Genomic DNA, 14,975 nt, shown 5'->3' on the forward strand with positions numbered 1-14,975 from the left:
TTCCTTTGTGACGAAGAAAAGACATTTGTGCTTGAGAATATTTTATTTAAATTCAGTGCAGCAGTTAGAAATTAAAGTTAATTTAAAGTTTGTTAAGATTGGGAAGTGGCAAGGTGTTTAGTTGTGCAGAAGGTGTGAAATAAAGAACTTTATTGGTGGTGGAAAAGGAGTTTGTTTTCTGTGGCTCGTGGCAGCAACGTGGCAACCATCCTCTGCAACGTGGAACATCCGGAGATCCAGATCAAATTTGCAAAATTTGATCCATTCTACGCCGAATAGGCAATTGATTGTTCTTTTATTCTATCCCCATTAAAGGTGAGAGATCATCAGGGTAAACCAAGGTGGATCCATTGCTCACACTAATCTGTTTTGTTTACATTTGTTCTAAAGGTGAGAGACTGACTGGAGATCCAAGGTGGATCGAGTTCACATATTAATCTGATTGTTTACATTTTCCTAAAGGTAATTTGAGTTGGAGGTAGAGCCCCAACATTTGATCCATTCTACGCCGAATAGGCAATTGATTGTTCTTTTATTCTATCCCCATTAAAGGTGAGAGATCATCAGGGTAAACCAAGGTGGATCCATTGCTCACACTAATCTGTTTTGTTTACATTTGTTCTAAAGGTGAGAGACTGACTGGAGATCCAAGGTGGATCGAGTTCACATATTAATCTGATTGTTTACATTTTCCTAAAGGTAATTTGAGTTGGAGGTAGAGCCCCAACATTTGATCCATTCTACGCCGAATAGGCAATTGATTGTTCTTTTATTCTATCCCCATTAAAGGTGAGAGATCATCAGGGTAAACCAAGGTGGATCCATTGCTCACACTAATCTGTTTTGTTTACATTTGTTCTAAAGGTGAGAGACTGACTGGAGATCCAAGGTGGATCGAGTTCACATATTAATCTGATTGTTTACATTTTCCTAAAGGTAATTTGAGTTGGAGGTAGAGCCCCAACATTTGATCCATTCTACGCCGAATAGGCAATTGATTGTTCTTTTATTCTATCCCCATTAAAGGTGAGAGATCATCAGGGTAAACCAAGGTGGATCCATTGCTCACACTAATCTGTTTTGTTTACATTTGTTCTAAAGGTGAGAGACTGACTGGAGATCCAAGGTGGATCGAGTTCACATATTAATCTGATTGTTTACATTTTCCTAAAGGTAATTTGAGTTGGAGGTAGAGCCCCAACATTTGATCCATTCTACGCCGAATAGGCAATTGATTGTTCTTTTATTCTATCCCCATTAAAGGTGAGAGATCATCAGGGTAAACCAAGGTGGATCCATTGCTCACACTAATCTGTTTTGTTTACATTTGTTCTAAAGGTGAGAGACTGACTGGAGATCCAAGGTGGATCGAGTTCACATATTAATCTGATTGTTTACATTTTCCTAAAGGTAATTTGAGTTGGAGGTAGAGCCCCAACATTTGATCCATTCTACGCCGAATAGGCAATTGATTGTTCTTTTATTCTATCCCCATTAAAGGTGAGAGATCATCAGGGTAAACCAAGGTGGATCCATTGCTCACACTAATCTGTTTTGTTTACATTTGTTCTAAAGGTGAGAGACTGACTGGAGATCCAAGGTGGATCGAGTTCACATATTAATCTGATTGTTTACATTTTCCTAAAGGTAATTTGAGTTGGAGGTAGAGCCCCAACATTTGATCCATTCTACGCCGAATAGGCAATTGATTGTTCTTTTATTCTATCCCCATTAAAGGTGAGAGATCATCAGGGTAAACCAAGGTGGATCCATTGCTCACACTAATCTGTTTTGTTTACATTTGTTCTAAAGGTGAGAGACTGACTGGAGATCCAAGGTGGATCGAGTTCACATATTAATCTGATTGTTTACATTTTCCTAAAGGTAATTTGAGTTGGAGGTAGAGCCCCAACATTTGATCCATTCTACGCCGAATAGGCAATTGATTGTTCTTTTATTCTATCCCCATTAAAGGTGAGAGATCATCAGGGTAAACCAAGGTGGATCCATTGCTCACACTAATCTGTTTTGTTTACATTTGTTCTAAAGGTGAGAGACTGACTGGAGATCCAAGGTGGATCGAGTTCACATATTAATCTGATTGTTTACATTTTCCTAAAGGTAATTTGAGTTGGAGGTAGAGCCCCAACATTTGATCCATTCTACGCCGAATAGGCAATTGATTGTTCTTTTATTCTATCCCCATTAAAGGTGAGAGATCATCAGGGTAAACCAAGGTGGATCCATTGCTCACACTAATCTGTTTTGTTTACATTTGTTCTAAAGGTGAGAGACTGACTGGAGATCCAAGGTGGATCGAGTTCACATATTAATCTGATTGTTTACATTTTCCTAAAGGTAATTTGAGTTGGAGGTAGAGCCCCAACATTTGGTCCATTCGCCTTCACCAGCATCAAGATGTCACACGTAGTAAGAGACCATATTGTGGCTTCCATCAAGAGATTGGAATCGCGCCTGTCTGATATTGCGGATTGGGAATTGTCAATGCCACAGATGCCCACCTTCCTGGAAACCCAATTGAGTCTTTTGGAGTCGCTGAGAGTCAAATTCAGGGAGGTTCAGGATAAACTTCTGGATGAAGTTCGGGAGTCACAAGAAGCTGAAAAAGACATGGAAATCAAAATGGAAATTATGAGCCTCTGTGACACCATCCACAATGAGCTTCAGGCCTATTTAATCACTGCAAGGGCTGCAAATCCAAAACAGGAATCCGCAGGAAGCACCTCTGACGTTTTGGCACTCATGAAGGACCTCATGGTGCAAAGTGAGATTCGCCATCAGCAACAATTGGACGCAATTGTAGCCACCTTTGTCAGAGGATCTCAACAGACAGCCACAAATAACGGGAGATCTCACTCGAAATTGCCACAACTCTCTCTACCAAAATTCGATGGGAAATTCACAGAGTGGATTTCTTTCCGGGACCGTTTCAATTCATCGGTTACAAGTCATCCCAATATTACTGCAGTCCAGAAACTCGAGTATCTACAAGGCGCTCTCACCGGCGTAGCTGCTGCCGAAATTGAAAGCCTACCCCTCACCGAGGAAAATTTCGAGGTTGCTTGGAAGATATTGGAAGACAAATTTCAACGCAAGAACGAAATTGTGGCTGAGCACATCAAGCTCTTCACTGCAATGCCTAGTGTCACTTCCAACTCGCCCAATGCGATTCATCAAATCTCTGCTCGTTTTTCCAAAACGATTATGGCATTGGATGCAATGTCCGTGACACAAAGGGACCCCTGGCTGATATACTTTGTATTGGAAAAATTGGACTCAGAATCCAGGGTTTTGTGGGGTCGGGAGTGTGGTGCAGATGTGCCAACAATTGAACACTTCAAGAAATTTCTCAATCAACGCTGCATCGATAATCTCAATGCCAACGAGAAGTCGAAAGGCTCATCATCGACGCCTTCTAAACCTCAACCATCCAAGCCGTCTACAAAGAAGAGCAACGTCACAGCACTCAACACGACAGTTGTCAGTGCCAAATGCAACTGTTGCCAAGAAACCAATCATCCTCTGTACAAGTGTTCGAAATTCTTATCACAGACTCCAGCGGAGCGTCTCGAGACCGTGAAGACGTTGAAATTGTGCAAGAATTGTTTTGCTCATCACTACACTTCATCGTGCACATTTCGCAAATGTCGCAAGTGCCACTCCAAGCACAATGTGCTGCTTCATGACTCATCAGTCAATTCTCTGGCCAACCCGACACCTTCTACTTCACGCTCGGACACTCCAGCCAACTCGGACACCCGGGATACTCCACCATCCACTGACACCAATCCATCTCCTTCAGTGGTGGCAATATCTTCAACGATAGGAAGCGATCTATCAGGTCAGCCTCCCAAGGTGTTTCTTGCAACAGCCATGACATACATTCTCACCGCAAACAATGAGAAACTTCCTTGCCGAGTTATCTTGGACGGAGGTGCTCAAATCAACGTGATGACTACATCGTTGTACCAAAAATTAAATCTTCCAAAGCAATCTGTGGGCTTCAATGTCTCTGGGGTCAACGATCGTAGGTCAGCAATCAAATATTCTACGGAAGCAACCATCATTTCCCCCACATCAGGCGTGACATTCACCTTGACTTGTTGTCTGTTACCGAAAATCGCTTCAAATATTCCTAACTGGAAAGTAGATGAAGATGCTATAGGAATTCCGCCTGGAGTTGTTCTAGCGGACCCGGACTGGGCCAAGCAGAAACCCGTAGATCTCTTGGTGTGCGGGAATGCATACTGGGAAAGTTGGTTAGCAGACACCATATCTCTTGGGCCAGGTTTGCCAGTGCTCAAGGAAACCGTTTTTGGTTATGTGGTTGTGGGTGAGCACACCACATCGACCAGTCAGCAGACCCCGTTCTACAACAATCTTACAGTATCAGCTATCGAAGACTCTGCCAAACTTGATGAATCTATTAAAAGATTTTGGGAACTGGAGGATCTGCCTAAGGATTCAACTCCTACTATTGATGAACATGTTGAAGCGGAAAGACATTTCGTGAACACTCACAAAAGAGCTCCAGATGGTCGATTCATCGTGCGTTTACCCTTCAAGAAGGATCCTTCTACTCTGGGGTACTCGCGCCAACGTGCAATGCAGCAATTCATGGCACTGGAGCGGAAGTTTGACAAAAATCCTTTGCTTCAATCAATGTACAGCGACGTGATTCATGATTATCTCAAACGGGGCTGGCTGGAGCCTGTCCCTGTCCATTCTCTTCGTGATCCATCGTACTACATGCCTCATCACGGGGTCATGAAGGAGGCATCTACCACTACTAAACTGAGGATTGTCAACAATGGGAGCGCTAAAACATCGTCTGGATTGAGTCTTAATGATATCCTGATGACAGGACCTACCGTGCAACCAGACCTTGCATCTATCTTGCTGAGATTCCGCCAACATCCTTATGCTCTTACTGCGGATATCAGTAAGATGTACCTCCAGTTGATGCTCGATCCTGCAGAAGCCAATTTCCAGCGCATTCTCTGGCGTGATTCGCGAGACTCTCGCATTGCCGAATTTAGAATCACAAGAGTATGTTTTGGCCTGGCATCATCCCCCTTCCTTGCTACGAGGGCTCTCAATCAACTAGCCATGGAGCATGAGGCTTCCCATCCACTTGCCAGTGATACTTTAAGAACAGCGTTCTACGTGGATGACTGCGTGATTTCTGTGGAAACCAAAGAACAAGCCCTAGAGACCCAGTTACAGCTAGTTGAAGTGTTGGAGAAGGGAGGATTCTCTTTAGCAAAGTGGGCCTCAAATGATCCAGAACTCATCCCTGAAGAATCTTCTACGGATTCCGAAGCTGAAGTACCTGATGTCATCAGCGCTTTGGGCATGAGGTGGAATACCAAATCTGATGTGTTCGAATTCATTTGTCCAATCTCCAAAAACGACACATGCATCACGAAGAGAGATGTCGCTTCACTCATCGCTCGCCTTTTTGATCCACTTGGCCTGATAGGTCCGGTGGTAGTCGAGGCAAAAATGCTTCTACAAGACTTACATGAAGCCAAACTGAAATGGGACACTCCGATATCACCTGAACACAGCGTGAAATGGACAACATTTGTGAACCATCTTCAGCACATTGTGTGCATCAAAATCCCTCGATGGCTGTCCAGTATTCACAATCCATCACAAGTGGTCATGCATGCCTTTTGTGACGCAAGTAGCCGTGCCTATGGAGCTGTTTTATATCTGGTGACCTCGGATTCGAATGGTTTTTCCCTGTCTCGCTTGATTGCATCTAAGTCCAGGATAGCACCCATCGGAGAAGTGACGATCCCAAAATTGGAATTGTGCGGTGCCACGCTAGCTGCAGAGCTGGTGAGTAAAGTCAAAGATTATTTCACTCCCCAAGCTATACATTTCTGGACGGATGCCATGGTGGTGCTCCACTGGATCCATTCACCACCCGATGTCTTCAAAATATTTATTTCCAAACGTATCAAGACGATTTTGAGTCTATCCTCCTCACAACAATGGAGGCACGTCTCCACGAAGCTGAATCCAGCAGATTTAATTTCTCGTGGGGCTACGCCTATGCAATTGAAAATCAGTACCCTTTGGTGGAACGGACCCTATTGGTTAACTTTACCAGAGGAACACTGGCCGCCATCCTTCAACGGAGGTGATGGAAATTGCAAAGAGTCTATGACTGCGGAAGTTCTTCTCACCCCAGCTCAGCCTGCTGACTCCTTTGAGTCCACTTATGAAAGCTTACGCAATCAGTTCCGCACTTTCAACAAAATTGTGAGGATTAGAGCATACGTCTTCAAATTCTTCCACAATTGCCGCTCAGAAGATAGCCGTAGGAGAGCTCAGCTGTCCCCATTAGAGCACGAACGCGCTCTGCAAAGCTTAATAGCAGATGATCAAGATGAAGCCTTTCCGGGACTGAAAGATCATCTTCGGAACGGTACTCTCCACACGTCAAAATGGAAGAATTTGGCTTCTCTGGCTCCGTTTGTGGACGACCATGATCTCGTACGTGTAGGAGGCCGCCTGAGTCGGTCTCCAGAAGACTTCAATGTAAAATTCCCAATATTGTTGCCGAAAACTAAACTCACTCACGACATCGCTGAAAGAGAACACGTCCGGCAGCTCCATGCGGGGCCAACACTCCGTCAACGTTACTGGCCACTGTCCGGTAGAAATTTGACCAGAAAGATCTGTCACCAGTGCATTCGCTGCTTTCGGGCCAGACCACGACTTCTGGAGCAAATCATGGCCGATTTGCCCCCTCAACGAGTCACTTTCACCAGACCTTTCCACTCGACGGGAATTGATTATGCAGGACCGGTGGTGTACCGTCTGGATGCTTCCCGATCAGCTAGAAGACGCCATGTTGGAGTTAAGAAGGCATACATCTCAGTTTTTGTCTGTCTAGCGACAAAAGCAGTCCATTTGGAGCTTGTCACTAAGCTCTCCACTGAGGCTTTTTTGGCTGCTTATCGTCGATTTGCTGCAAGAAGAAATACTCCGCGCCACATCTTCAGTGACTGTGGGAAGAATTTTGCTGGGGCAGCAAACGAATTGAGTCGCCTGATCAGCCAAGAAGATGCCCAACAAGAGATCGCAGACCGGACGCGAGAGGACGGTACCATATGGCATTTCAATCCCCCCAACGCACCTCATCATGGAGGACTTTGGGAGGCCAGTGTCAAACGGGTCAAACATCATTTGAATCGCGTCTCTCAGCATGCGCCACTGACTTTCGAAGAATTCTACACCGTTTTGACGCAAATCGAAGCCATACTTAACAGCAGACCCTTATGTTTGCTCTCGTCGGATCCAAACGGGAGAAGTTATCTGACTCCAGGTCATTTCTTGACATTCTGTGCTGGCAACTCTCCTCCGGATCCCGACGTGACGAACCTTTCTGACAACCGGCTTTCACATTGGCAACTCTGTCAGAAGCGAGCCCAGGAGTTCGGCAAGAAGTTCCGCGAAATGTACCTCAACACGCTTCAACAGAGAGGAAAATGGCTTCAGGAACAAACCAATGTGCAACCGGGGGACATAGTTCTGCTACTCGATGAATCAGCTGAGGATTCTAAGTGGATTCTTGGCCAGGTAGAAGAAACCTTTCCTGGTGTTGATCAACGAGTACGGGTTGTCACCGTACGAACATCCAGAGGACTCTACCGAAGACCGATCACCAAGATCGCGAAGTTACCCATTCAATCTCCTGAATCAACACAGGACAACGAAGAAGAAGAAGAAAATCTGGAGCAGATAGATTAGCTAATCATCTGTCCATCCGGGGGAGTATGTGGAAGCCAACCGTTGAATTTGAAAACATCCCTTCCACACTGAGCAACAACATGGCCACTGAGGCGGCTCTCATCTCCCTCCATCTTGGGGGTATTGTTTACCTCCACTTGTCAAACGTTCTCCATTCCTTTGTGACGAAGAAAAGACATTTGTGCTTGAGAATATTTTATTTAAATTCAGTGCAGCAGTTAGAAATTAAAGTTAATTTAAAGTTTGTTAAGATTGGGAAGTGGCAAGGTGTTTAGTTGTGCAGAAGGTGTGAAATAAAGAACTTTATTGGTGGTGGAAAAGGAGTTTGTTTTCTGTGGCTCGTGGCAGCAACGTGGCAACCATCCTCTGCAACGTGGAACATCCGGAGATCCAGATCAAATTTGCAAAATTTGATCCATTCTACGCCGAATAGGCAATTGATTGTTCTTTTATTCTATCCCCATTAAAGGTGAGAGATCATCAGGGTAAACCAAGGTGGATCCATTGCTCACACTAATCTGTTTTGTTTACATTTGTTCTAAAGGTGAGAGACTGACTGGAGATCCAAGGTGGATCGAGTTCACATATTAATCTGATTGTTTACATTTTCCTAAAGGTAATTTGAGTTGGAGGTAGAGCCCCAACACCCGCAAATAAAGAGTGAATGAGAGAGTGCGAGCGAGAGCAATGGCATGATTGAGAAATGACAGACTCATTGAACAAGCGTTGAATTTTACGGATTTTTCTCTAGTTTTTCGCGAATTTAATGTTTTAGTAAATCAAATCACAACAATTTTCATCTTGTGAAAGGTGTTTCTGTGTTTAAATGTGAATAATTTGCTCAAAAATGCACAAAATATGAGCTGAAGCGGCTTCACACACCTCACACACACACAACCACCATTCCGAAAAATCTGGATAAATTTCGTGACGGACATCGGAATTGGGGGGATGATCTCTGGAAATTCTCTTCCATTTTTTAATCGAGTTACGAAACGCATACAAATTATTCTATTCTCGTAGATTGGAGCATTCCGCAAAGCTGGAACGCTTTGCGATATCTCTTATTATGAGTTCTTAACACGCTTTTATATCGTTATATTTCATAATGAATTCAAATATTTTGGTGGTGATTAGTCCAACGATCAATTACATTCAATCAAGTTTTATTCCAAAAAAAATTGCATTGTTTAAAATTCAGATACATCCGATATTTTATTGTCAGCTGGGAGTTTTTTATCTGTAACTCTTGTCGCATACACTTGCTGCATTTATCACTTATCAGTTCATTGCTCAATTCTCAGTGTTTAGTAGATGATATACATCATATTAACCAGTTTAGTGAAATATTATAAGAATAGTACAGAAAACAAAAGTAGAATACTTTTCCAGAAAAGTGTGATGCGAATGCAACTCTATAAAGCGAATTTGAGTTAAGTTTTCTGAATTTATGTGTACAGTTCTTTTGCTTTTCAGTGAACAAAGAAATAATTTTAACAGTTCTTTAAAGTCGAGACGAACTTTTTCCCCAGGATTGGAGCCTATAGTGTTCTGTGATAAAAAGCAGTGTCAACGAGAGTGTAAAAATATTTTTCATTTTGGTAAAAAGTTCAATAATAATAATAATTTTGAGCTCTTGAAGCAATTGCAGATTTTTTTTAGGATATTCTTCACATTACACCAGTAGTGACCAGTGATTACTCATAAAGTTTGTTCGTTTAAAGCCTACGTTTAAAGTCTTCAAGGTAAAAGTCAAATGTAATTTTTTTACACACGTATTTCATTTTGACAATCTTGTGGCTACGCCTTTAGTGGGAAATAAGATGGTAGACCATAAACGCAGATTTGACAAGTAGTGTTTCATATAAAAAACTATAAAGTCATCACAATAGAATGGGTTTTCTATAACCTCATTATCTTGATGCAGTTGCTCTTTTACTTCAATATAAATGTCTTGAAAAAGAATGAAAAATTTACTCTTAAAGTAATGGGCACTTTTATCTGTATCATCTTCAATGATTATCTCTATGCTTTCCATTTCAAAATCGAATTCCGCTTTTGAAGAATTAATTTTCTTCACAATGTGTTGAACGTCGTTTGTTGTCTTCTTTGACAAGCACACAATACACATATTTCTAAAAATAGTTTTGATTTCTTCAATATCAGAAGTACTAACAATGGCGGCTGTAGCGCACATAATAAATCTTTTTATTATAGCAATGTTTTCGCATTTTATATTGATTTCACGAACCACACAGTTCATCATGTGACTATAACACACTACAATAAGTGATAAATTTTTGGGAATATCTTTTATATCCTTATTAACATAATCATATACAACATTTATATATGTTGTCAATTTTTGGTCACTGAAGCTGTTAACAACAGCATGTAACATTGCAAAAGAGAAGTAAGTTACAATAACTTTGAACAGATTTCTCCCGCAATCATTTATAAAGCTTCTCCGAAAAGCTCCAATTGCCATTGATGTATTTTCACTCGAAATATATTCCATAACCGGAAGTATCTGTTCACCACACATTACAACTCCAGCGTAATAAAACATTTTTTTCCCCTGCAAGTGATTTTGATGGCAAATTAAATTGCGAATAATTGAACCAGTTGCATCAAAATGCAAAATACAATCAGTTTGCTTAATCAGCTCACATCTCTCAGAAGAGTAGAGATATACTTCCAATGGAATGCATACTTTTTTAATATATGCCAATTGATCTTGTTCTTGTCTTTTCAGCAGATCATCTAGATCACAATTTCTTGCATGGTCATTATCGCCTTTATTTTCAGATTTTATTTTTTGTAAAACAGAGAGTTTTACGTCATATCCTCTATTTCCTCGCATAGCAAGGTCCTCATCTAATTTTGGCACAATTTTTTCCAACAGTACATTGCGAGGCTGCTCTTTTTCCAACATTGATTTAAATTCACTTCTTACTGCACCTTTTATTTGATGGTATTTTTTGTCCTCATTCGGATCGTGGCTTTCAATAAAATCACCATTCTTAGAAACTATTATTTTATCATTTGTAATGTGAAATCTGAATTTCAGGCCGTGGCTTTTACTGGCGCAGTGCGCGAACATTTCAATTCGCTTTGATCTTCTGAAAGTTTGCTTAAAAATCAGAAAACAGTTGATTTTTTCTTCAATAAAGATTTTTCAAATTTCAGTCTGAATATTTGCATTCAAAGGATTCTTTTGAAGATCTGATTTCAATGCAAAAGACTTGTATTGCTTATATATTTTCCTCTTTCTAATTTTTTTGAATTGTTTTTCAATAAAACTTGAAGTTTCGGCAGGATTCTCAGTATCAATCGCATTGTCAACAACGGGAGCCTCTATCGCAACCATTTCAAAATCATTAGTACTTGAACCAGAATTGGGAGCTTCTGTCGCTACTCTTTTATAATCGTAAGAACTCGGACCGGCTTTGGGAGCCTCTATCGCTACCCTTTTACTACTTGGACCAGCTTTGGGAGCCTCTATCGCTACCCAAGTACTTGGACCAGCAGTGGGAGCCTCTATCGCTACCCTTTTAAAATTAATAATTGAACTAGCATTGGGAGCCTCTATCGCTACCCTTTCAAAATCATTACTACTTGAACCTACTTTGGATCCTACTTCTTCAAAATGATTCAAATTCATTCAACAACACCAAATTTAAATTACCAAAAACTTTTGAATACTTTTTTTTAATATAACGGTGCTAAGCACCACAACTTACACATGAAAGTTGAGTTGCGCAGCACCAAGCAAATCCTTCCTCGAAATTACTGGAAAAAAAAGGAAAAAATACAGTCGAAATAAGTAATTATGAGAAAATAATGTTTTTGTGGAAGCTATTGTATACAGTAGAATCCCACTATAGGCCATCGCCCTACAGCCCACAATTTATAGACCGTTGATTTCAAAACTCTGATTTTAAGTTAGGTTATGTTTCATAGTACGCCGATATGCAATGAAGAGAGCGAGGACAAATACCACAATCGCAAAGAAAGTGGAAGACGTCGAGCAAATTCAATACAAAAAGTTGTGGATAATTTTAAAAAATGACATGGAAGTGCATCCCAAGTGTTAAATCTGGAACCAAATATGGACTATAGCGAGACTCTACTGTATTTATAAGATAATGAAAAAGCAAATTAAAAATCGCTTTACAAAATCATAAGAACATACTAAGAAATTAGTTTTACAGACTAAAAAGAAGCGAAAGCAAAATCTATCATTCACTTTTGTTCAAAAAAAAAACTTTCAATTTTTCAAATAACTTAAAACATCTCATGTTGATCAAACTGTTAGAAGCCTTTTTTGTAATAATAATAACAACAATATTTCAGCAAGAATTATTGTAGAACTTTGTAAAAGGAAACTTAATTTATTACAGTTAAAATGAAATTATTAAACGATATTACTAAATATTTAATGGGAAAACATTTTCAAAATTAGATAAATTTTTATGTCTTGCTATTCTCAAATGTTCTTATGGTTTTGTGAAGAATTAAGGTTTTAAATAAGACATTATAAAGGGGTGGCAAAGCGTCCGAGGCTTTGCAAGCTGCTCGAACTCCACAGAGAGATCTCTGCCTTATATACATTCCGCAAGTTTTCTGTTGTATAGAAAATTATTGTCGAATTAAATTTGTCTATAAATCACAACAAAACCATCTTGAAGTTGAAAATTGTTCAAGAAGAGGGTTTTAAAAAGACATTAACCTTTTAATTTATTAATTGAAGAAATCGGACGAAAATTAAGCTTTGACCTTCAATAATTTCAGATGGGGATTTTTCCGGTGATAGATGTATAAGGACGAAATGTTCAGCTAGACTACCTCCATAACATATCCAAAAATGAATGAAATCACCAGGGCCATTTTTTTGCAGAGTCAAAAAACATGTTTTTGGAGGGGTTAGAAGGGTTGGGGGGCAATTTGGGTAAGTTAGTTAGATATAGATTGTTGACTTGTTTGGGGGTCACCGAAGCAAACCGTAGTCAACATCTCTTACCGTTTGACAGCTAGGATGGAGAGAAGTGGAAAAAAATACTATTGTTAAAACTGCTCATTCTTGGAGTTCGAGCAGTTAAATAATGAATCAACTTATGATTTTTTATTGTGTACATAAAAACGTAATAAGAATATACTTACCAACTGTAGTTTGTAACTTTGTAATTTTATCCTATAATCTAACTCTATCACTATCTTCGAACTGCACAAAAGAAACCCTGTTAAAGAAAGAAAAAAATTTAAAAAAACATAAGAATTAACAATATTTTATTTTGTCAATAATCTAAGTACTTTTTAACCCTCTTCTAACAGGCAACTGTGTTATCACACTTGCACATTAAAGTTTTAATGTGATTCACATTAATTGTGGCTTGTGAGCGTCCAAATGTGTAATTTGTTTGTTTGAATACTTTTATATTCAAAATTTGATCTATTTGTTGATAAAAAGGTAGACTTGGCCCGCAAAATTTGATTTGTATTGATTTATAGCATTAATGCGAAAAATTAATGGGATTTTCTCATTAATTTTTAATGTGAAAAATATTTATGCTTTAGGCAAATTTAAACTTATTTTTGCAGGCCAAGTTCACTTCTTTATCAATAAATAGAAAAACCCCAAATATTAAGTGACTCAAAGACACAAATAACATATTTGGACGCTAACAAGCGACAATTAATGAGAATCACATTGAAATTTTAATGTGCAAGTGTGATAACGCCGTAAGACTGCCTCCAGGCGTTCTTCACAAAAATCACTTTTACAGCGATTACAATTAAAAATGTTATAGTGTCCTCGGTAATAGTCTTACTAACATCTTTTGAAAGTTTGATCTCATTTTGACTCTTCGTTTAATTGCTATTCCCAGTTTTGTGTGACAGGTCAGAGAAAAATCAACAAAAAATTTTTTTGCAAGAAAACGCATTTCCAATTTCCACAAAAATACCGATTTACAGTTATCTGTCTAAAATAAATTTATTTTTTTCTGAAAGATATGTCGTTCTACTTTGTGTATTTTATTTAGAAAATTTGAGATTTTAACGCACTTAGAAAAAGAATTTAATAAGTTTTCGGATGATATAATTCACCAAGTTTCATTATTAGAAATATTTTTCAAAATTTTATTCTTTTTGATTACTTGCGCAATTTTGTTTGAAGTAAAGGGGCACAAAATAGATAAATTGTTCAAATTTTTGTTAAACAAGGGACAAGAAAGTTAATCCCTTGTCATTCTAATTTCAGGAAAATTTGGGTATCGTTTAGAATGACAAGGAGTTAACTCATAAAAAACATATTTTGGAATAAAAAAAAAGATAATAAAAATGTTTTATATTAATGCTCAGACCAATAAAGAACAAATAAATTGCTTTTGTTGAGTCAATAAATTAGGATAATTACTTATAATTATAACAAATTGAATCTTTCATGTTGTCTCCTGAAAAATGGCTCAGATTGATTTGACCCCTTGTAATTTCCAAGGAGCGATATGATAGTGTGATTATGAAGAAATCACACCTAAAACGCCTTCAATACCGGGATGATGAAATGGCAAAAGCCCTTGACGATGCCAAGGCGAAGACGTAGCATTAGAGAGGCAGCTTGGGTATACAACGTGCCGTATGCAACACTGATGGTAAGTTAAAGGGAACCACTCCGGAAGAAAGACGTATCGGCGCTTCCGCAGTCCTTTCAAGAAAATACAAGGAAGCGCTGGAAGCTTGGATCCTTTCACGGGCTACTGTGGAACATCCAATAACCAAAGATCAATTTCTCGACAGTGTGTAAATTTTGTGCAAGATTTTTTTTGCAGGAGAAATTTTGTTCCTCCAGCTTACCGGACTGATATTCTCGATAAGCGTAATATTGTCCCCATTCAGCATTATCTTTCCGAATTGTCTGCGGTTCTTTTATTTTGATATTAACCTCCTCTGAGTCGTCCAGGACGAGATTCATGTACTTTTCGAAGCCCACAATGTGCTCCTCCAGCCGGGTGTTTACATTCTCAAAGAAATTTGTCCATTTGTTTTATTTCATAGGAAAATATAAAATTGGAATACATGTAAAACCTATTTTTTCCTTGATAGATATTCTGGAAATGGTCTTGAATTAGGACATTTACCCTACAGCTTTGCTCGTAAACATAAAATCCTACAATCTTCCAAGCATC

General features: G+C 39.3%; 1 protein-coding gene across 1 annotated transcript; it reads left to right on the forward strand.

The window, feature by feature from the left end:
* Positions 1-2,418: 2,418 nt before the first annotated feature.
* On the forward strand, positions 2,419-7,788 carry LOC129808897 (uncharacterized). Its single transcript, XM_055858802.1, has one exon. It carries the CDS (start codon positions 2,419-2,421, stop codon positions 7,786-7,788), a length of 5,370 nt encoding a protein of 1,789 aa, XP_055714777.1.
* The last annotated feature ends 7,187 nt before the right edge of the window (positions 7,789-14,975 follow it).

This window comes from Phlebotomus papatasi, unplaced genomic scaffold (assembly GCF_024763615.1).
Source record: "Phlebotomus papatasi isolate M1 unplaced genomic scaffold, Ppap_2.1 HiC_scaffold_176, whole genome shotgun sequence".
In the NCBI taxonomy this organism is placed as follows: Eukaryota; Metazoa; Arthropoda; class Insecta; order Diptera; family Psychodidae; genus Phlebotomus; species Phlebotomus papatasi.